The 22,602-nt window shown below is 36.7% G+C and overlaps 1 protein-coding gene across 1 annotated transcript in view; it reads right to left on the bottom strand.

The window, feature by feature from the left end:
• LOC137291664 (tetratricopeptide repeat protein 39B-like) overlaps nt 1-22,602 on the bottom strand; it is a 78,365-nt gene that overhangs the window by 13,613 nt on the left and 42,150 nt on the right. Inside the window, exons 3-11 of the mRNA XM_067823090.1 lie at nt 21,794-21,901; nt 21,118-21,193; nt 19,482-19,614; nt 4,458-4,590; nt 3,632-3,731; nt 2,820-2,885; nt 2,506-2,617; nt 1,053-1,120; nt 32-91 (exon numbers count right to left, since the gene is read on the bottom strand). Coding sequence (XP_067679191.1) covers nt 32-91; nt 1,053-1,120; nt 2,506-2,617; nt 2,820-2,885; nt 3,632-3,731; nt 4,458-4,590; nt 19,482-19,614; nt 21,118-21,193; nt 21,794-21,901 — 856 coding nt within the window. The remainder of the gene's footprint in view (nt 1-31; nt 92-1,052; nt 1,121-2,505; nt 2,618-2,819; nt 2,886-3,631; nt 3,732-4,457; nt 4,591-19,481; nt 19,615-21,117; nt 21,194-21,793; nt 21,902-22,602) is intronic.

Here is a 22,602-nt window from a genome sequence, read left to right as displayed (position 1 = left end):
TTGGAAAAAATCCATGAGGACATCTACTTACTTCATCTATATTTCCACGGACTTCTTCCACACGACCAGCAAAAAACAAAAATAGAGCGCCCTGGAACACAATACACACTGTTCAATTCACATATAGATGAATATCTTTTTTTCTTTCTTTTTCTATAAACATATTTTATTCATTAAACATAAACATAACTTGAATATGGACTGTCACAACAAGCCACTGTCTGTACCAGTGACAAGGGAGCATGGTTTTACACCTATTAGCAATATTTCACAGAGGGGACACCAGATATGGGCTTCACACATTGTACCCATGTGGGGAATCACACATTGTACCCATGTGGGGAATCACACATGGGGCTTTGGCGTGACAAGCAAATGCTTTTACCTCTAGGCTAACCCACAACCCCCTTCAGTCTGTAAATCTAGTGACTGACATCACTGGGATACTATGACATGTATCAAACAAGTCACCAAGTCTGACCACCAGAATCTTCACATATTGGACACAGTGATGGTCATGAAATGAGATTTAACATCACATTCAAAATCATTTCACTTTCAGCTACTTGAACTATCCCATTCTGCAGTTTAACATGGACACTCATTCAGAAACTCTAAACTTCACTCTGTACCATTAGTGGTTGTATGTTCCCCAGGGAGTTGTGATTACAAAATATGATGTGCAATTATGACTGAGGTCCAATGATCGACAACCAAAGCACCTTTCAGCTGCTGAGTTGGACACTGGCACCATACAAATATTAGCATGCATGAATGTATGAATGCATTAATGCCAAGCATTACTCAGTTACAAGAAGTACCACTAATAACATCTTTTAGTATGACAGTATGACAAACCACTACCCTTCAAACCTAATGACAAGTACTCTATCCACTAAAATATACAAATGTATGGCCCATCGCACAGTACATTTTATCATTATACAAGTGCTTTAAGGTGACTTATCCTAAAATCACTAACAGTCACACTCATGCAAGCCCTGAAAACATAATTATTATGTAAATCATGAAAATAAGAGACCAGATCTCACCTTAGGAAAGTTTCTTAAACACGGTTTGAGTAACTCAGACGCATAGTCTATATCACCATCAGCTAAACCTGTGAAAAATAAATACAATTTATTATAAATCCACCCACTCAGTATGAAAATTGCAGTTATTTGTTTGAGGGGGGCTACCATATTTTTCTGTAATTGATATTTTATTACTGAAACCCTGTTACAGGTAGGCACAAGGAACTGAGGACTTCCTTGTCCTCTTTGAGAATAAAGAAAAAAGACTGAAGGATTCAGAGGTTTAACAAGATAAAACTGTCACACACAGATGCATATCAGAAGAACACACTGTATAAACACACTGTACAAAGGAACCACTTGAATATTGATAAGCAGTGGGTGTGAATACACATGTGCAGATCAAGTAAAGCTAAGATAGAATGTTTTCACAGCTTTAATACACACCTGACCAAGAAATATGGCTACCAAATAAAATGAGTTCTGCACTTCAACTCATGGTATAAATATGGTAACAGCTATTAGTTATTCAAAGAAGTAACTTAGTCCAAAACGCTTTTAACTTCATGAGATTCACCTAAAATATGCATAATACCTTCTTGTTCAGAATTACAGAAACTGCACAGAACACTCTCGGCCAATTTTAAATAAATATGCATTTGTTCAATTATTCTGTACAGCAGTCTATATTGAAACCATAGTAGTTTTGTGTCTTGTGCTTTGAAAGGTTTAAGATAAATGCTTAGCCAATCAATAGTTTGGAATAAGACAAAGTTATTGTGCTATTTAAGCTGCCTTACCAATTTTACACAAATATACATTTCTTGCAATTATTCTGTTCAGCAGTCTACATTGAAACCATTGTAAAAGTTTGGAATAGGAATGTCATTATGCCATTTATAGCTGTGATTTAATAAAACTATTGGAAGAAAGGAATATAAACTAAAATCTTTTTGAACTAACATTTTCTTTACTTTTATATGTTTGATCATTCAATCTCTGATTCATTCGAAAGATAGAAGCTACAACTACAAAACTCTGAAAACATACTAAATCTAACAAGAAGACACAGTCATCAATATCCCCCATATTACCTCCAATTCCAGTCTAAGTCACACTTGTTGCCATGGAAACACGAAAAATATTTTATTAAGAATACCCAAACTACCAAAAGGGACTAATAAACCACCAGATCTATCTATGTGCCAAGTTTGGTGAAGAAATATCAATAGTTTTAAAGTTCTGCTCCGGAAAAGATAAATGTGCATGGATGGACAATCGGACGGGTGCATTTTAATACCCAGTTAAACGTGTTGCGGGGGATAATACCTATATTCGATAATCATATACAAGGCAATTACCAACATATACCCCTGTAAAATATCTCCCAAAAAATTATAATGGGAACTAATTTTACTATAGCAGACCAAATCAGGAACTATTTTCCTGAAGACTGGCATTAGCAACTTACCTAGAACAAATGTTACTACAGTATGGTATGCTATCAACATGATGGAGCATAGAGGTCCTCGTAAACTGGTTGTCACCTCACTGCCTTTGTGGAGCTCTGCTAAGCCTAGTTTCTGCAAATGGATTCAAACATGCCATATAGATTTTCTGACACATTATATACAATAGTAAACAAAAATATTTATCAAAATGCATATTCCATTACTGTTTTCCAATAAAGAATCAATTTGATGAATACAACTGGCATTTCATTTCTATACTATGCAGAATTTCACAATCAATAATTTGTCAACAACAAATTGTTTCCATACAAACCTTATTTCCTGAAAATCCAACAAACTCCAACAGCTTCATGATCTTGCTTGGCAGCAAAGATATCATCTGAAATGTGACAAAACATTTTTAACGAAAACAACATCAAACAATGTTCATGTGCACAAACATCACCCTTTGAAACAAGGATACTGTTTTTCTACATGGTCGACTACAAAACCATGAAACGTGTCGTCATGCAAATGGTACGTCTCATGTACACTTTGCTTGAAAACATGAGAATCTATGTTGAAACGCCACGTGTACAGAATAAAGAAAGCGGAGATCCATAAAACTGCCCTTATTCTTCACTCCCAATCAGATGAACGAGAACAACTACAGTATATACGGTTTTGGTTTTGGGGTGAGAAATATATGAACTCATCCATCATTTATGGTACTGGGTACATTTCAGTATTTTTACTTTGTTTAGGTACATTTCTATATTATGTACCTTAAGTCAACAGTACCTGTGCTGACAACTACCCCTTCAGATTTGCGACAGCTAATCGTTTTGGAAGTTGTAATTTCATTATTTTTTTCAAACACTTACTTTGACGTCTGGGCAAAAAGTTTGTAAACCAAATGACACAAACTTGAGTTATTCAGTAACATTTACAAAGTTACAACAGCTTTTAAAATGAAAAACAAACAAACATGGAGGCACTGAAATGAAATTTAAACATCAGCAAACTTCCGACGACTTTTTCCACAAACTTTTTTACATCCTAAGAGAAGATTGGACACTTCATATTATCGCTAATATTCCTATAGTGAACAAGCCACAATCTTGACCATTTGTATGGTCAGCTCACCAGATTGAACGCCCCCACACCCATCTTGACCCCACTCTCAAAGTGGATTCTGTGTTCTCCACCATCCCACTTCCTCTTGATCAACATCTTGTTACACTCCCTGCATCAGAAGTTGAAAGATGGTGTTAAGGTACTGAAGCTCACCTTGCATATCTTTGTAATAATTCAATCAGAGAGTCATTCTCAAGTGTAATATCATAAAGGAAAATTGTTTTTGAAGCCAGATCATGATAGACTTTGCATAGAATGCCAGGAAGTATAGGATTTCAAAACCACTATCCTCACTAGTGGGCACACACTATTCAACCTCTCCATTATCATCCAGTTTCACAGTATCACCAGACATTAAGAATGAGACAACCAAGGCAACTGAACATATTCACATTGACATATATCTGGTCATGTACTTTCCAACATGATCAGACCTGTGACGATGCAGGCTAGCACTGGTCTTCAGCAAGTGATGCTTGTCTTGTAAGAGAAGACTAATGGGATTGGGTGATCAGACTCGCTGACTTGGTTGACACATGTTATCATATCCCAATTGTGTAGACCAATGCTCATGCTGTTGATCACTTGATTTGCCAGTCTCGATTCAGTTATTTACAGACTGTGGCCACATAGCTGGGATATTGTTGAGTGTGGTGTTAACCAGCCAACCATCCAACCAAACAATCACTATGATCAGCAAATTGTAACAATAAATCCATTTCTTAAAGATAGACAGATTAGGACCTTTGGTCACAGAAGAGGCAAAATGAAGCAATGGCATTTCTAATTACATTTCAGCATTTTTTTTACTGTGAAAGCAAGTTAATAAACCTACTTGTATATTTTGTAGCACTCTCTTATTTTCAATCCTCCCTTGACAAAGCTGATAAGGTTCTCATCTTGTATGAACGTGAGTAGGGCTCGAATCAGTAGACATTCTGCATAGCACAACTCTGCATGCATCTCATCTGCAAATGCAAGTAAAGACGATATACTATTAATCAGAGCTGGGGTCTATCTTTTTTGAATGAGTTTGACAGAACACCACTTTGGACAGTAACTGAGTTACAACAGGTCGGAACAAAACAAGGTGAATGTGAAAGAGTGGAAACTGTACAACATAGGATGGTATGACTAAAAAAGATATAAAGCAGAGTAATTATACAAGAAGTCTGATAAAGCATATGTTTCTTAATCTTCATTATTCACCTCTGTACAAAAACTGATAATTTAGAAAACCTTCCTTGAAATAAATCATTGCTCCATTTTATCACTGGATGAGGATAGACTATGGGCAAAGTGTTTGCACATCGAATGAAAACCCAGTTTTGATTCCCCAAATGGGTACAATGAGTGAAGTCTATTTCTGGTGTCTCAGGCCATGGTATTGCTTGAATATTGCTAAACGCAGAACAGAACCGAATCAATCACTCCATTTCGTCAAGTAGAAAAGCAACATTTCCAAATCAATACCAAAGCAAGGGTGACATTTATCTCCACATCTCCTTGAGCAAGGCATAAAAAAGTTAAATGTCAAATAAAAATCAGATAACTCATTTGGATACAAATCAAATGAGATGTGTTATATTACAACAGTATAATGACAGTGCCTCTTCCTTCATCTGCACACACACATTACCCCCTGAGCCACAGATTCTGTTTATTGCAATCGAAGTACATAAAACTGCTTAATTCTTCCCTAAACAATATTTCTTGCTGTCTGGAAATTCCTTCCAGTCTCTCAAATTCAGAGTCCCACCTCCACAGCTCAGTACAATCAATATTACCAGGCATTTTAATTCCAAAGCAGACCATTCTGTCACTTCATCAATGAGGTATTGCTGCCTCAGCAGAGATCTGGGTGATGTTATACCCCAAACTCCCACACATAAAGAATCATGGTGATCATGTGTATCAATGTTAGCTCAGCAGCTGTCTGGCCCTTGTCACAGGGAGAAAACAAATGTTTGGTGAAGCTATGGACCTGGGGGTTCTAGAGACAGCAGACGTGTATATGGCGTCTAAGGTTTGGGTCCTTTAGTAGAACTGTCTCAACATGATGAACTGCCCTTGTAACTGTCCCTTTTGTTTTCATTTTTCCAATGACAGTGTAACAACATATGGTAAGACTGATAATTAAGAGCATGAATAATCATTTGGGTGCATAGACAATGATTACATCAGTAAAGATAGAGTGATAGGGAGATAGTTCCTACTGCAGAACGAAAAAGAGAGTCAGTGTGGTGGCCTAGTGAGTTTAGTTTTATGCTGCTTTCAGCAATATTCCAGCAATATCATTGGCAGAACTAGCTTGAGGTAATTGCTTCATTATGAAGAATGTTAGTAAACTAGAAAATGAATATGCTGTGCTTCCAGTCCTGTTTAAACATACTGTATTGAATTTGAAATTTTCAAAAGTTAAATTTAATGTTAATGTTTACAGGTACTTGGTGCAGTGATGACTGTTATACCATAACTAAAACCTATTTGATGTTAGCAAAGCCACTGAGAGAACTTGGTTTAAGTTCAATGACTTGAATGATTTACAATCTGAAATAAGGCATAACACAGATCGTTAGCACAAATTAACTGAAATGCCTGTCTAGATTCATAAATATTTTACAAATCCTGTTAAGCAAGAGTCACTAAGACGCATATATTATGAGTAATATATCTGTTTTGTGTTTTGCTGTTGTAACACTGTAGGTAGCCATTGATGGTTAAAAGCTTCTTTAACATTGTTTTCGCATCATTACACTTTCCCTACCAGAAATGAAGCAAGCTCAGACTGTTATTGTTGGCCTTTACATGACAATACTCAAAGAAGCTTCACTAATTCATTTCATGTCTAAATTCTGATTTGATTTGCAGTGGCTCTTGAGGCATTAAGTCCTGCTCTTTCAGTTGGAGTGATGTGCCTTATGAAAGAGCGTTCATGTAAGGGTTAAAGACATTAGATGTAAAGTTAATTCCCATGGCTTATTGTGATTTACTACCTACAAGGACAAACATATCAGGGTTCACATTTTTATACGATGCTCTAGGGGCAAATATCACTCTGTAATGAACAATGCTATGACATCACCTTTCTTCTGTGACGTTGCGTTCTACATGCAGAGACGGCGGGTAGCCAGCCTGGGTTTGAAAGAAGATCTGGGCTCATTTACCTCAATCTGATGACTTCAGTAATAAACAGAATATTATATTTGTGCCCATATCATACTATGTTTATGGCCCTCGTGCCTAATGCCAACATCTGGGAACTTGTGTCATAAACATTGTATGACATGGGGACTCATATAATATCCTCTATTTATCCAATGGCTATAGAGAGATACCACCTCTATGTACTATAGTGTATAAGGTCATCTTCAAACAAATCTGGGAACTTTATCAAGTTTCACGAGATTAGGCAGGGATTTCATTATGCACTCAATCACTAAATGCTTGTTGTTTTAACTGTAATATACGTTATATTATGGATTCACTCAGTGCAACTTTCTTTATGAAGTACAGGTCCTGATATGACTGTAGTCAACAATATTCCACCTAGATGACAGGTGTAAAGAATCAAGTCTGGTCCAGACAATCCAATGATTGACATCATAAGCATCAATATAAGAAACTTGGGTTCCAGCAAATATCATGGCAGGTGAGAAAAGTATTACAAACAGACATGCATACAGGTTTGGAGGCATATATAACAAAGAAAATCACATGAAGCCATAGAAGGTTTTAAGTTAAAACTATTTTGCAGAATGTCTTAAACAAAGCATTTATTTGGCTATGTTTTTCTTGCTTTCTTTGTACAAAGCTGTCTTGGCAATTTGACAATTTGAAGTTTATGCCCTGATAGTTATAGCCAGATCACATTTTGAATAATGATATGGAATATGTTTTCAGCATATTTGTTAATGTGACGATTATCTGTATTTAATGTCCTGCAAGTTATTACACTTATTGATTTTTCTGTCTCTGAATTACTGCAAAACCTAGTGAATCTTATACAGTTTTCTGATCCAACTTCAAATAATATTTCTTTTCAAAAGTGAAATTCCAGTAAATGTTTAGAAGCCAAATATCATCGGTAGGCACATTCTTCTTCAGCATATCATGGCTTTAAGAAAGTCATGTGATTCAATGACGAAAGATCAAAAGGGAAGTTATTAATCATAACTTGAAATGAATTTGGCCTTTGCATTGCTGTTGATGCTTTGATCATGGAGAATCAGAACAAAGGACAAATCTCATGTAGGATATCATTACACAAAGAATGATAAGAAAAGGATTGAAAAGGATATTTATATACACTATTTCTGGGAAAGATTAATATATCTGATGTACGAGACACTAAACCCTCATAAAAGGCTGTTTATGTTTGTCAGAATTCTCAGATTTTGTGGCGAAATACGTAAACCACATCAACTCATAATAAATAGATATCAACATGTCAACTTTTCAGATGGTTTGAGATTTTCCTTTATGCTTTCATAGTATGGTCTGCCTATGGAAATGCATGACACATTTATCTGGACTGTTTGACTGAATATTTCTCTTATAAAGAACACTTATTTTAAAGCAACTAAAACACTCTTCATGTAGACCAATCAATATTTTCAACTTCCGCCATACAGCTGGAATATTGTTGATCATGGCATAAAACTAACCTCACTCACTCTCTTCACAGTGGACAAAAGCATTACTTTACCATGAGTAATAACATCACCTTAACATGTGTCTGTAGCACTTCTATTCAATGATTCCATGTTTAATAACATTTCTTTACAGTGTATTAGTTATAATTACATTCCTAATGTAAAATGATTAAAGACATTCCTATTCAATGGCTCATAAGATCTCTTTACACTGGAAACTAACAATACTTCAGAATTCACAAACATTAAAAAGGCTAAAAACTAATCAGGTCATAATGGCATCAAACAAAACATAACTTATGCCACCAGCCTCACAAATAGTTCCCATTTTGTTAATGGAAACCAAATAATCTGCTAGGTAAGAGATAACTTAAACCAAGAATCTATCCAACTGCTCCCCTCTCATGGCAAGCTTCCCTTGCTACCTCTATAATTCAATATATTCCAGGATAATATCATTACTAACCTCTTCACTGTGACATCACAAGCAGGGTATAGGATTACATACACAGAAGTGGTAGACCGATATCTACATTGGAAAGGTCACTCATGACATCATAACGGACCACGCCAAGTTCCTTGGCGCTGCAGCATAATCTCAGGAGGAAGCTGGTGCCATCAACAAAGGAATGTTCAGTTCTTGTCTTATATCCAAACACACCAAATTGGATTATAAGGCCTAAACTCAGTGAAATATTTCTATCAGCCCTGATTGATATGAAATCACTGATGATCAATAAAGTTGATTTTAAAGTTGAAGCGTCTTTTTTCTTAAGGATAAAAGAACATCCAAAAAAGGGTAACAGGATGTTATTTAGGCTGAGTCTGTCTTCTGTTATATGTTCTTTTCCCCGAAGTAACAAATTTCACTTTCTTAATCAAAACTGAAATCAGATGCTGCCATGCAATGCTGTTTCACTGGTGCAGACTAAATTTGTTCATAATGTAATTTACAAAAAATAAATATCATTACACCAAATTTCATAGCTAATAGCACATGCTGTAGTTCCTAAAGTGTCTTGAAAGGCATTTACAAGTTGGATGAATATGAATACATGACACGTTTCATATTTTACATATGCTCTCTCTTAATATATTAAATCTATACACATATTCACTCTGTGCATTGACTCAGCATTCACCTGATGAAGGAGCAGGAATTGGCTCTGGCACATCGTATAAAAAGTAAAAAGAGGTCACCCATAAAGAGTGTTATGTACCATGTGTCATATTTTAAATGCTCTAATCAAAGAAATGTGTTTGCTGTTCATCACCACAAAAAAAATAATACTCCATTCACATGATGACAGAGCATACAGAATCTAGTAAGAATAAAACAACCCAGTGATTTGTAATATCATCAACGATCCACTCCATCAGGGTGTGTAGACATGCAATCAACAATGTAACTGAGTCTGACCAATTTTGTCACCATTACCATTGGTTGGCTGATTTGTTGTTTACCACAACATTCATCAATATTCAAGCTTTATGGTATCAATCTGTAAATAATCAAGTCTGGACCAGACAGTCCAGTGATCAACAACATAAGCACTGATCTACACAAGTGGGATGCAATGGCATAGATCAACCGAATCAGCGAGCCTGACCACCCAGTACCATCAGTCACTACTTATGAAAATCGTGGATTACTTAAGACCAATTCTAACCCAGATTTGTCTTTAATGGCTGGTATTAAATTCTACATCCAATTAGACAAAATGAGTCAAAGAATTTTTCTTCTCTATTTGTTAACAGAATGTTTTGGTGTTCTGTCAACTGAAGATGGAGGAAGAATTCACACCAAAACATGGTGTTGACTGATGTTCATCCCTTCAAAGAATGAAAAAATATAATGATCCTTACTGACTTGAGTACTGACTAGTAATTTCTGGTAAGAAATTCATAAGCTACAGAGAAGCTTACAATACATAAGAAAAATGAGAAGCAAACACAGCACTGAGAATTACATGGGTCTCTCTCTGTTACAAAGGAAGTCTCAGTAATCAGTCCTGGTTTAGTTCTCTTCACTTCTGATCACTTCTACATAAATTCTCTCCATCAGTACATTTTCAGTCCGTAAAACAACAGTAAACAATAAACCAACCATTTGCTTTTGGGACAATAACCTATGAACATCATCTTGCTGCTACCTCAAGCACAATGACGAGCTAGATATTTGAGACTGTAACGTTGCCTTGCTACCAGCACCCAATCTCTCTCTTACATGGTATTGTCAAACTGAAGGCATCCAGACCCATCGTTCTTACAGAACAGATAGTTTTCACCTAACTCAGCACACTGAGATCTTCTTTTCCCATGAAGGGTAATGATTTCCTGTACAAGATTACCGATTCCAGTGGTTACGATGGTTATTGCATTGATTACATTGATTTATTCATCAACCACTCAGACAAAAAATTATAGGATTCAAAGTGATGTAGTTTGGAACAAAGATGGACAGAGTAAAGAAGACAAAAACCAAAATCTGTCTTAACACATCAATGCCATTTCTCATCCTAATCATTTTAAAAATAATTAGGCTAAAAATCGGCCAAAATGTTTAGCTGTGGCGCTTCTGTCGTTTTGTTACAAATGTGAAATTGCTGGACAGGATTGTGAAATGTCTTTATCAGAATGATTAATTGGGACATTGACCAGAGTGAGCAGACATCAAACTGACTCTTTACAGCAACTGTTCTGCATCATAATCTGTTGATATGGATTTGCATAATTAATTGCCACAGTTAACAATGGACTGAGACAAACATATTTTCCAGATGGATAAAAAGTAACACCTGAAATCTAGATCTGTGAACACTCAATGAACTTGTTAGATATTCCTCTGAGTACTTCTAATAAAATTGGTCAGAGGTTTCAAATCTAAATAACCAGTTATGGCTGACACTATTTGTGGGTGGGAATTACTATAATACACAAGGTAAATGAGTCAATTAAAATTGAATGCTGCATCAGCATTACATTACATTACAGCCATTATATTATTTGAATCATTAGTAATAAAAAGTTATATTTAAAAGAAATGTCTCTACATACAGATTTCAACATCACAGTATCATTCATAATTTAGGTGACCAATATTATTTCTTGTTCTACAGATCTGCTGGTATATGTTTTCAAGGAGACAAATCTAAATACTTAATTTTCCCTGTTAAAACAATAACATCTAATGTTTTCATGGTCAAAATCTAAAGTTATGAGACATTTTTTTTGGTAGAATGTTTTTTTGTCCCACTGAAATGTCAAAATCAACATACTGTGACTGAGGTTTCTTTTTTTTTTTAAATTTCCATCCTGCCTTCAGGTGGACAAAAGTATATAAAACAAGAAACTTAATTGGTCAGTCCTTAGAACCAAATTTATAAAATATGAACCTTCGCCAAAAACAAACATGAAGACTTTGCACTTGAACTTCGTGTTCATCATACATAGTGACATGTTCTGACACATTTTGACACGTTCTGTTCTTTTTAAAAGCGTCATGGAAAAGATTCCCACCATCAAGAAGCCTAAGCTTCATGTCTGTTTCAATTCAGAAATCCTTACAACCTATTTCTACATTCCGACTCTTACCGGTCCACCTTACGGATTCAATTAATGATTTCTCTCTTTGCAAATAATTATCTGTTTTTTATTGTTGTATTTGTGGTTGTCTTACTTGCTACTAGATTTAATATTTACATCTGTCATTTTGCATTGTGCATTTCATGAAACAAATATACCTTTCATCATGAAAATTTGATAAAACTATCACTATAATTGGCTGCATATCAAAGTTCATGAAATACAATACCTGACAGCACCTTATCACTTAGTATTGAATATTCTTGCTGAAAATGTCACATAAAACCAAGAGATACTCAAGCGTTAATGAGTTGTCTTGATAGTAGATAGTTTGTTTAGACTGACAGAATTAATATTTAATGCCATTTCTGTGTCACCTTGACATCTATGAATATCAGAGAGAGAGTATTATTCTGTGTACACTGCTCAGAAAATCTGTATTCAGTCAAAATACACATTATGACTGATACAATTTGCAAATTTTAAATGACAAAATTTTAGTAACACATTCATGACCATGTATATCTTGGTAAAAGTCCATATAAGTGTTCTTTACTGTTCAGGAACCATTTACATTTTGGTCAATATGTCTCAATTACAGAGCCTGCAAGTTATGTAAACCCCCAGGGAATAATTTCTGAGTCATCTGCTTGAACTGTCAGCTAGCAGCATCCTGAAAGACCTTACATTCTCAAAGTGCCCAAATCTCTAAAGGTTCCTCCAGTTGTTATAAGGATGAGCTAGAGCCACTGGCAGATACACATGTCAGTGTCCATACAGGCCCTTATCGTGCTAACCTAGTGATGTCTGTCTCACAATTCCTGGACCACATTATTTCATATTCAGTCCAGTCACACAAATGCTCTAGATGAAGCAAGACTAGATCCATCCAGGTTAAGAAATTCCCTTCTTACCTCGGCTCCTTCCCAGTTTCATTGGACTTATTTGTTTCTTTAAGAATTACAGTGAAATTTGCCAACACTGGTACCTGTCTTCTCCAGCACACTGTCAAAACCAGCATAAAATTTTCAATCAGGAACAATAAGGAGAAAAAATATTTCCATCATACTGACTGGCTGATTTAGACTAGTTATAACTGTAATGAGATTGCCTACAAACAGCAACAATATCAAATGATAGTTGGTGTAACGGGGTAACATGTGAAATTGTTAAATCCATTTACCATGATCTCTCCAGTGTTAGATAATTTAATAAATCAGAATTTTGTGAGATATACTATTATAATGACTGGAGAAAATTTACTGAGCATCCTATGAACAATGGGTGAAGAATTACATCAGCCTCTGAGCAAGTACAGATAAATCCTCGAACATAATGTATGCAATTTCAAAACACAATTCAAGAATCATCAGTTTAACACAACTATATGCCTATCATAACAATTGCAAAAGGATGTTCCAGTTTCACAACTAGTGCTAACTCATAAAGAACATCTACTTGCCCAAATAGTGATAACCCATTTCATTTACTAGCCTAAATAGCAGCAACAAAGAACACCTACAGGCACTACTAGTCATAACCAGATTTTACTAGCCCAAATTGTAACAAACCACATACAGCATTATGTGAAAAAAATGCAAGTCCCAAGGTTACTGTACCATTAAAAAAATGGTCCAGACAGGCTGGGTGGAGCAAATTTCTATCCTTGTCCATAATGCTAGAAAACAGCATCGATAGTGAAGTAATAACTCACTTCAAATTCTTTTCATTCCAGTTTAACAGATTGGTTGCACATTGATTTATCCAATGACATTTTTAGGATTGCTTTAATGATGAATGGTAGAATAGAATTTCAAAAAATGATTTTAAAATCACCCCATATTCCACAGAAAAGAGAGGATATTAGAATCAGTCTGACCTTTGAATCAACAATGGGATCATTGTGAATATCAAACAGAGAAAGAAACTAACTTTAGCAAAGAACACATTAACCTTGCTAAGAAGCTGACGTGGTGGTGCAATAAATCCTTTAAGCTTTGTATTGCCTTGTCTCAGCTGCTGCTGGAGCCATAGCTGTGATAGTGGATGACAGATGTAACTTTACCATATTGACTGCACTTTACAATGAAACATGTGACGTATACATTTATAGTGTGGTACCTGAGATTTCCTCCCGTTTTAGCTGACGACAGGAATATTTATCAAAGCTGCATTAAACCCTAACTCACTCATTCATGGCATAGTACATTGACTCTACAGCTCTGAAGACATATCTATAACCCAAAAGCATCCAGTCTCTTTCGTGCAAAAATCAAGATCCTTTCATTATTGAAGACAATCATAGCCATGATTTGCATTTTAATCACAACCATTGCACATGTCTAGCTTATGCATGTATAGATATAAAAACAAGAATGTACATGTGTAATACAAGGCATGAATTTTCACAAAGTCTCCACACAAGTTCTTTTGTTTGAAATCTGTAAACACCAAAATCAAAATGGACTTTGCTCGGTTAGCCAATCAAATTCCACAGAATCACTTGCAACACATTTAAGAACACATGGACCCTAGCTGTTGCTGAGAATAAACACAGTATTTCTGATAGTGACCATAAACTGTAAAGGATCACAAGGTACATATCGTTTACAGTTGTGTATGCAGATGGAAACTGTTTAATCATGACTTTGAGACATGAGACCGATAAATGGAAAGTGAGATTCTGTAACCTAGGCAAACAATATTGACAAGTTGAGATCATGTGCAACACCCATACACAGACGAACGCATCTGCCACTACAACAAAACTGTTCACAAGGCATCAATGTCCTGGATTAATGTCTGGTAATTACAAGTTGATGTGAAGCTATCTGTTCATGTGGGATTATTATGACAATAGCGAGATTTATCTATCTGTCTAAAACAAATGTACATATTGGATCACATTTAAGGAAATGATATCTACTTGCTCCTGGTGCAACCATAGGTAATATCTTCACTGCCTCAGATAAAACCAGATTGCACCTGTTGCATAAATAAATATAATGATTGTGTCTTGGTATTGATGATTTAGAGGATCAATGTAATAAAATTATTTTGGGTTTGAAAAGATCACTTCGTTTTATTTCACCAAATTTAATGAACTGTACAGTAACAGGCGTTCCATGATGGTGGCCTTCAGAGTCACTGCCGTAGAACAGTTTCTCATTCATGCTATTTTTAAGCTGAAGTCAGTGTTCTTTTCACACCAAAATATTTACATGCGCTGAGGGCAAGTTGGTATAAGTTTCAGGTTCCATTTCACAGCTTCTGGCTGCCGCAGTGCAAGTTCTGACTGCTCAAAATCAGTCTCTGCCTGAGCCAGAAAATATAAATACCGTCAGTTTCTTTGCAATTGACATTTTGAAAAGCATTCTAACATTTCTCCTTTTTTAAAAAATTAACAGTTATCTTTTGAAGATGTAAAAGTGAAAGTAGCATTAAAAAAGTATATGCTTCTATAATGTCATACACTGAAACTAAATCCAATCCTGATTTTCAGATGTCATAGGGACTGTTTCAGAGTGTATGTTTTGGGCTAAACATCTGCATCTGACCAGATTTAAATACACCATGTGTGATAATTACTGACATTTCAGCATTGGATGTTGATATAATAATGCTATTACCATGAAAATATTCTTTTCAAAATAATTGCAAACGTATTCATGATTTAACCGATTTGTCGGAATAAAATCAATGGGGAACCGGTCAAATGGTTAAATGCTTCTTCCCATTGCTGCAATCTAAACATCGGCAACAAATATTTCAATAAAAAGCGCTGTTGGTGCATACTGTGCATAAAACAAATTTCACATGATAGTGAGTGAGTGAGTGAGTGAGTTTAATTTTACACCGCACTCAGCAATATTCTAGCCATATGGCAGCGGTCTGGACCAGACAATCCAGTGATCAACAACATGAGCATCGATCTGCGCAACTGGGAACCGATGACGTGTCAACCAAGTCAGCGAGCCTGACCACCCAATCCCGTTAGTTGCCTCTTTCGACAAGGATAGTCGCCTTTTAAGGCATCATATAATAGACTGAGCACTAGAGTTTAGTTCCGTACTATAGTAACACATAAAAGGTGACTAATGGAATTGGGTGGTCAGGATCGATGACTTGGTTAACACATGTCATAATATTCCAATGTGTCAATGATCATGCTGTATCTCATAATGGATTATGTATACTGCCATGTAGCTGGATTATTGACGAAGGCAGCATAAGACAACAAAAAAAACCAAACAACTAACAAATTCCTCATTTAATAGTCAGTGACTGGATGATTTTACTGCAACGCTAAACTGATTAGATTCACCATTTCAATTATTCCATGGCATGTTAGTCCACAGTGACACAGGTCTTTAATATCTATCTCTATGATAGAAAACATGACCATGGTAAGGTGGTGAAAAAGAGCAAAACCATGGACTTAACCCTTGACCAGAGATCTCTGACAAGCATATAGGCCTCCTCCTGTTCAGCAAGTACAAACACCATCTGTCAGGTCTTTTCTGCATAGCGGTAAAATAACTAAATTTGAAGCGAGAAAAACGGTTCATGTAGATAGACACTGGCTTGTGCAATGGACTTCTAGCTCCATCAGACTGAATCATAAAGAATTAGATCACGGTTCATCCCGTGTCCCCAATATAGTAGTACCAAATTTGACTGAATGAGTTATTAGTTCAGTATTTCAGCTGAAGTGGCCTTTCCACCAATAGAACATGGATCCTTATCAGGGTGACAAAATGAGAACAGAAAGTCTGTTGGTATCACCTTAAGTGTAGGGTAGTGTTGTGGTTAAAGTATTTGCTTGTTATGCTGAAGGCCTGAGTTTGATTCCTTGCATGGGTACAGTGTAAAGCCCATATATGAGGTGTCCCCCACCATGATGTTGCTGGAATATTCCTACATGTGCCACACACAGTATTCTCTCTCACACAGACAGACAGACAGACAGAGACAGACAGACAGAGACAGACAGACAGACAGACAGACGCAGACAGACAGGCAGGCACACGCACACACTTAACATTGGTCACAGGGTTTTGTTAGTTTATTTTTTAAAGCGTAAGCAATATTCCATCTATATGGCAGCAGTCTCTAAATAGTCTGATCCAGACAATCCAATGATCAACATCTTGATCATGCATCTACACAACTGGTATATGATGGTATTTGCAAGCAAAGTCAGCAAGCCTGACTTTGGTCACCTCTTACAACAATCGTTGGTTGGTGAAGACCAATTCTAACTCAGATCCTCACTGGGAACCATTGTCGTGAAAGGTAGTCTTCAGAGTTGTCATTCCCTCCTTGTACCTATTTGTCCATTGCCCTGGAGATGTGTGGTATCCACGGAAACCAATGATACTCATGTTGATGCAAGCCTGAATGATTCACTGTAATTTTGTACTGAAGGTATTTTTTCATACAAATGATTTCACAATAATTTGTAGTGGTTTAGGTTGTACTGCCATAAAGTACTGTATAACGATACAAGATGCTTGATACAATATATTGATTTACAGCACCTGTATTGCAATATATATGTTACATCTCTAATTATTTGACTACTTGGAAGATACATAACTCAGTTCGTATTAGATAAATGGTACACTGAACCCTGAATAAGTTACTCACTAATTCATCATATCATCATATCCTCTGAATTTTGTCAACAATGATGATCAACAGTCAAAACATACACTGATTTAAATGCTCAGTTGCTCAGTATAGTAGCGGGTGCATGAATGGAAGTGCCAATAATATAACTGGCTCATAATCCATAAAAAGCTTGGTAACTCAGAACCAGTGCAGAAGCTGAAAATCTCAAAACTCAAAAAACAAGTTCAGACCTGCACCAAAAGCAGGGAGATAACTCCCAGGTATCAAGTCTGTAAATCATCACCATCAATAAATGATGTTCAATCAGAATACATCAATCAAACCTATGTGAAGGAAATGATTATATCCTTGAGAGAGCCTGATGGCTCCTAGCAACCAACAGTCACTATCTTATGATACAGTTATTGATTTGGGCTGTATGTATTGAACCAGAGTGGAAGTGGCTGTGGTGAGACCTAAGCTTTGATGATACTTCTGCTAGTTAAACCGATGGGCTGTTGTCGGTTATTTGTTAGTGACAGTCTACTGGGACAGGCATTTCCTCATTACAGTATACAGATCCCTCCAGTACGGAGGGGTAGCCTAGTGGTTAAAGCCTTCGCTTGTCGTGCTGAAGACCAGGGTTTGATGACCCACCTGAGTATAATGTGTGAAGCCCATTTTCTGGTCTCCTTGCTGTGATATTGCTGGAGCATTGCTAAAAGCTGCGTAAAACTAAACTCCCTCACTAACTCATTGCAGTACGGCCCAGGGCCTAGATTTCTGAAGCTCTCTCAGAGCTAAGACAGTCGTAAGTGCCATGCAGTGAACATTAATTTGTGACTACCTTTGTGCGAAGAGAGGTTTGAAAATCTTGGCCCAGAAAAGTACCTATTATGTACATAATTAACAACTGCTTGGTGTATCAGATTTAAGTATCTGGGGACAGTGCAGTCTTTGTGATTATGTGATTGTAAGCTAAGATAGCATTGTGGAATATGGAACTGATTGGCATCTGTTAACTGTCTTCTGGATGATTTCCTGTGCATCTGATCATTATCTGTTGCTGTCTTTCTAGAACAATCAGGATGTAATATATCACAATACCAGTATTCAAATCTGGGCCATGCACACCAATGTTTGTCTGCATAATCAACAATTTCAAGAAATTTTGTGTACTCGGTAAGAGCAAAGTCATCCTGGTCGATCATTGTTGCCATTAAAACCTCCTTCACATCAGCTTTTCCTGCAAGAATCAAGTACTGCAGACCTTAAGCGTAAGTATCTGTGTGGACAGTTATAGTCTGCAACCAGTCCACTTTAGGCAATAAACTGCCATCTTATTGCCTGATCTTTCACAACTTTGTTCAGCCAAACCATAAAAATACTGTCTTTCACTACTACCACACAATGATGGTGCAATGAGGTTGACATTTAGAATTGATACACGTAAAGATGGGGAAGTATTATATATATCAAACTTCTATGTCATAAGGAACTCATTTCTGAGTATATTCTTACTCCTCGATCACGTGTAATACATGTAGACATCATGGTGGATGGAGCAGTAAACACTACACTCTGAAACATTTCCCCTTTTGGATTATCACTTAAAAATACTGCTCAGTGATCAGCAGCATGAGCATCAATCTGCACAGTTTATACATCGCCGAACCTTCACGGGTCGAAGGAATAAGAAAATACAGCAAAACAATACATACATCAGAAGCTGACAGTCATAATTCATCTCAACCTATGTCTCCAATATCACAAGCTGATATCCACAGGTTAACATCACCATCCCAGTTTGTTTGTTCATCACGCAAAACAATCATGTTCGATTCCTCAAATGGGTATTATGTGTGAAGCCCATTTTTGGTGTTCCTAAAAGTGATAATCCTTGAATATTGTTAAAAGCGTAAAACCAAACTCAGTCATTCCATGAGACACACCTGATGCATCTTAGGTGCTCAGGACAATTTTAGTAAAGGACAGTGCTTTGTTACCTTCTGTAAAACTGTTGTAGTCGGTTTTGTTAGCTGCCTTTGTGATGGACCCGATCATGGAAGTCCTCTTTCGATGTTTGCTACACACAATCACTGACCTCTTGATTGCCTGGATAGCTGCTTCAATGTCGCCCTGGTAGAAAACGTGTCACACTGTAGTGGATATAATACTTGTCACTGATCTCACACGAAATCCAAATTTCATAAAAAGTGGTATCTGGGGAATAGAATATATCAGTCTTGTTTGGCAATATATATGTCAAGGTAGAGACTGCAATTTGGTAGAATCAGAGATTCTACCAGTAGAGACTCTTATCGTAATCTCTACTAGTACAGACTCCGATCGCAATCTCTACTGGTAGAATCTCTGATTCTACCAGATCGCAGTCTCTACCCTGACATATATATAGCTGTATTTCCATTATACTTGCCAGTAGTGCCAGTAACAACCATCACAACATCTCCAATCCAATCCATCCTTGTCTACAGCAATGACTTTATAAATATTATGTCTCAAATTCTCCCAAAAAGTTTCACTGTTGATATCTGATTGTATTACTTACCATTCTTATTTCAAAACGCATGTCTCCCAAACATCCACACAGTAATTCATTTCTACAAACAAATTGTCTTCGATGATGAGTATTTTAGGAGTTGGGGTGATGAAGAATGATAATACTTTTTAAAGATATACACCTTCTTCATAGTGAAAGGCGACCTTTTGACAAAGATTCTAATTGTTTGACAACATTAGAATAATCTATGTCGAAATGTCATCTTCGAAACAAAAGAGTTGTATATCCATGAAAAGCATCAATATTCTTCAAACATAATGTTCCCTCAACTTATTCACCAACAGATTCACCCATCTCCTCCACTATTAGCAGCTCATCCACACTATCATACCATCCAACACACTGTTAGCAGCATTTTAGCGGCATGCTGTTTAAGATAGCACTTTAGAGTTGCTTCCCTTCTGGCAGCATCTTGTACAAGAATCTGTGTACAAGACTGGTGATAATCAAAGAACTTCTGAGTGAATATTGATGCAGCCACGCTTTGCTGGAACATTGAAGAATCTGTGTCAGTATATATAAAGGCTGGTTGTTGAGTTGACGGAATCGGACATGGACTTACACTGGACTTTTCATATTGCTGGCATTGTATACATCATTCTGCCTACCTTCAGTTGATACTTTCATATCTGTGACCCATACGTTAGTTTGTGACTTATCTTCATTGTACTAGAAATCTGTATTGTGATTCAATGTAATTTGCTCATTGTTTGCTCAATACATTACTGAAAATTTTAGGCTTGTTTGTGTTATATTTTGTTGGTTTTGCCACTGCAATTTACTAAACGTAACAAAATCATTCGCCCATCACACTGATCTGGTTAGCTCACCCACACAATCATACCATCCCTCAATCACACTGCTACCAGCTCATTCACACAAGCATATCATCCAGCTCACACACACAATCATACCAATCATCCATCACACTGTAATCAGCTCACCCGTGCAATCATACCATCTGTCACACTATTATCAGCTCACCTACTCAATCATACCCACATATCCTCTATGCTATTGCCAGTCCACTCTCCTGATCACAGAGATCACCACATACTTACCATATCAAATGTCATGACTGCCTGTATGTACATGATAGTGCCATAGCCCAGGGCATGGTACATGCTGGTCTCAGCACTGAAAAAACAACAGTAACATAACACAGATCTTTCTCGTTCCACAGGAACAACAGGATATTGTGGAAGCCCTCTAAACCAGCATTCATTGGGACTGGCCAAAAAATGTTGTACAGAAGGCATGCTGGTTTAGTGAACATTTCCCATCCATCCGCTTGACTGGTCTAGCCATCTTAACATGGTGAACAAGTGACAAACTGTGACTTGACAATTAATTTATGATACAAATAACATGTATCACTCACTAATTTACATCACCTTGCTACGCCTAATCCTTAAACTTTATGCCAATGGTAATCCACTGTGTTGATGTGGATCTCATATGTTTAACACCTTGGTCAAACCCGAGAACAGGTATGGCATTCTACAGAAGGCTAAGTCCATGGATGTTAATTATTACCTTATAAACTTTCACGAGTCTAGTATGGTGCTGACACATCGTGAACATACGTAAAGCAAGAAGTATATCGGATTCAAACCCTGATAACAGATGCTGGCACCCTTAAGGGACACACCTCTGCATAGAAAATTGTGACCCTGAAATAGGCTGTAAATAAGAGAACCTGTATGATCTAATGCACAAACATGCAGATGAACTCACTGTGGTTGCATCCTCTCTTTTGCCTCTGTGAACTTGTTGTTGAGGAAGAGCTTGAGGGCAATCCCGACATCTTCCAGGCAGGCATTCAGGTTCAGATCACTTGCTGGGCTGGAATGCAAGAAACAAACCTGAGAAAAACATTAACTACACAAACTAAATTTGCCTTACTGCGGGTTCCATTCAAAATCAGAAAAGACTCGTCCAAACTGGAGAGTTAAGCACTTAACAGAGGATGAGTGATTATACTTCACCGCAACATATTGGTATAGCTTAATGAACAGAAGGAAGCAGACTAGAACCGTTGCATTTTCAAAGCTTCCTTCTCATCACAATGCAAAACTACTATCAACTAAATGTCTTTAATGACAGGAGAATCCTATGATAAGCAAACAAGTATATAAACTAAACAGTGCATGAAAGTATTACTTTTCACTTTCCATACAGCACAGGTGAACCAACAGCATCTGGATGTACATGCAGTACAAGCAGAATAAAGGTTCATTGGTTGGAATACACTCACAAAATATGATTGAACTATATGAGACCCCAAAGACATTTAACTTCTGCTGGTGCAGGGTCCAATGTTGGTTTGTTTAGATTTGGCGTCACTGTTAACATAAGAAAGACTCTGAAAACAAATTGATGATATGTCTATCCTTGTGTTTGGTCAAGACAGCTTGACCTTGTGACTGAGAAAACTCAACTGTTGTACCTCTTGATATTTTCATATACATTATCGCAGTATAACTCAAGGAAGTTATGACTGATGAATGGTCATGATTGCACTCATAGGAATAACTGAATAAGTA

Source organism: Haliotis asinina, chromosome 7, assembly GCF_037392515.1.
Source record: "Haliotis asinina isolate JCU_RB_2024 chromosome 7, JCU_Hal_asi_v2, whole genome shotgun sequence".
NCBI classification, from domain to species: domain Eukaryota; kingdom Metazoa; phylum Mollusca; class Gastropoda; order Lepetellida; family Haliotidae; genus Haliotis; species Haliotis asinina.
This window is presented reverse-complemented; position numbering and strand designations above follow the sequence as displayed.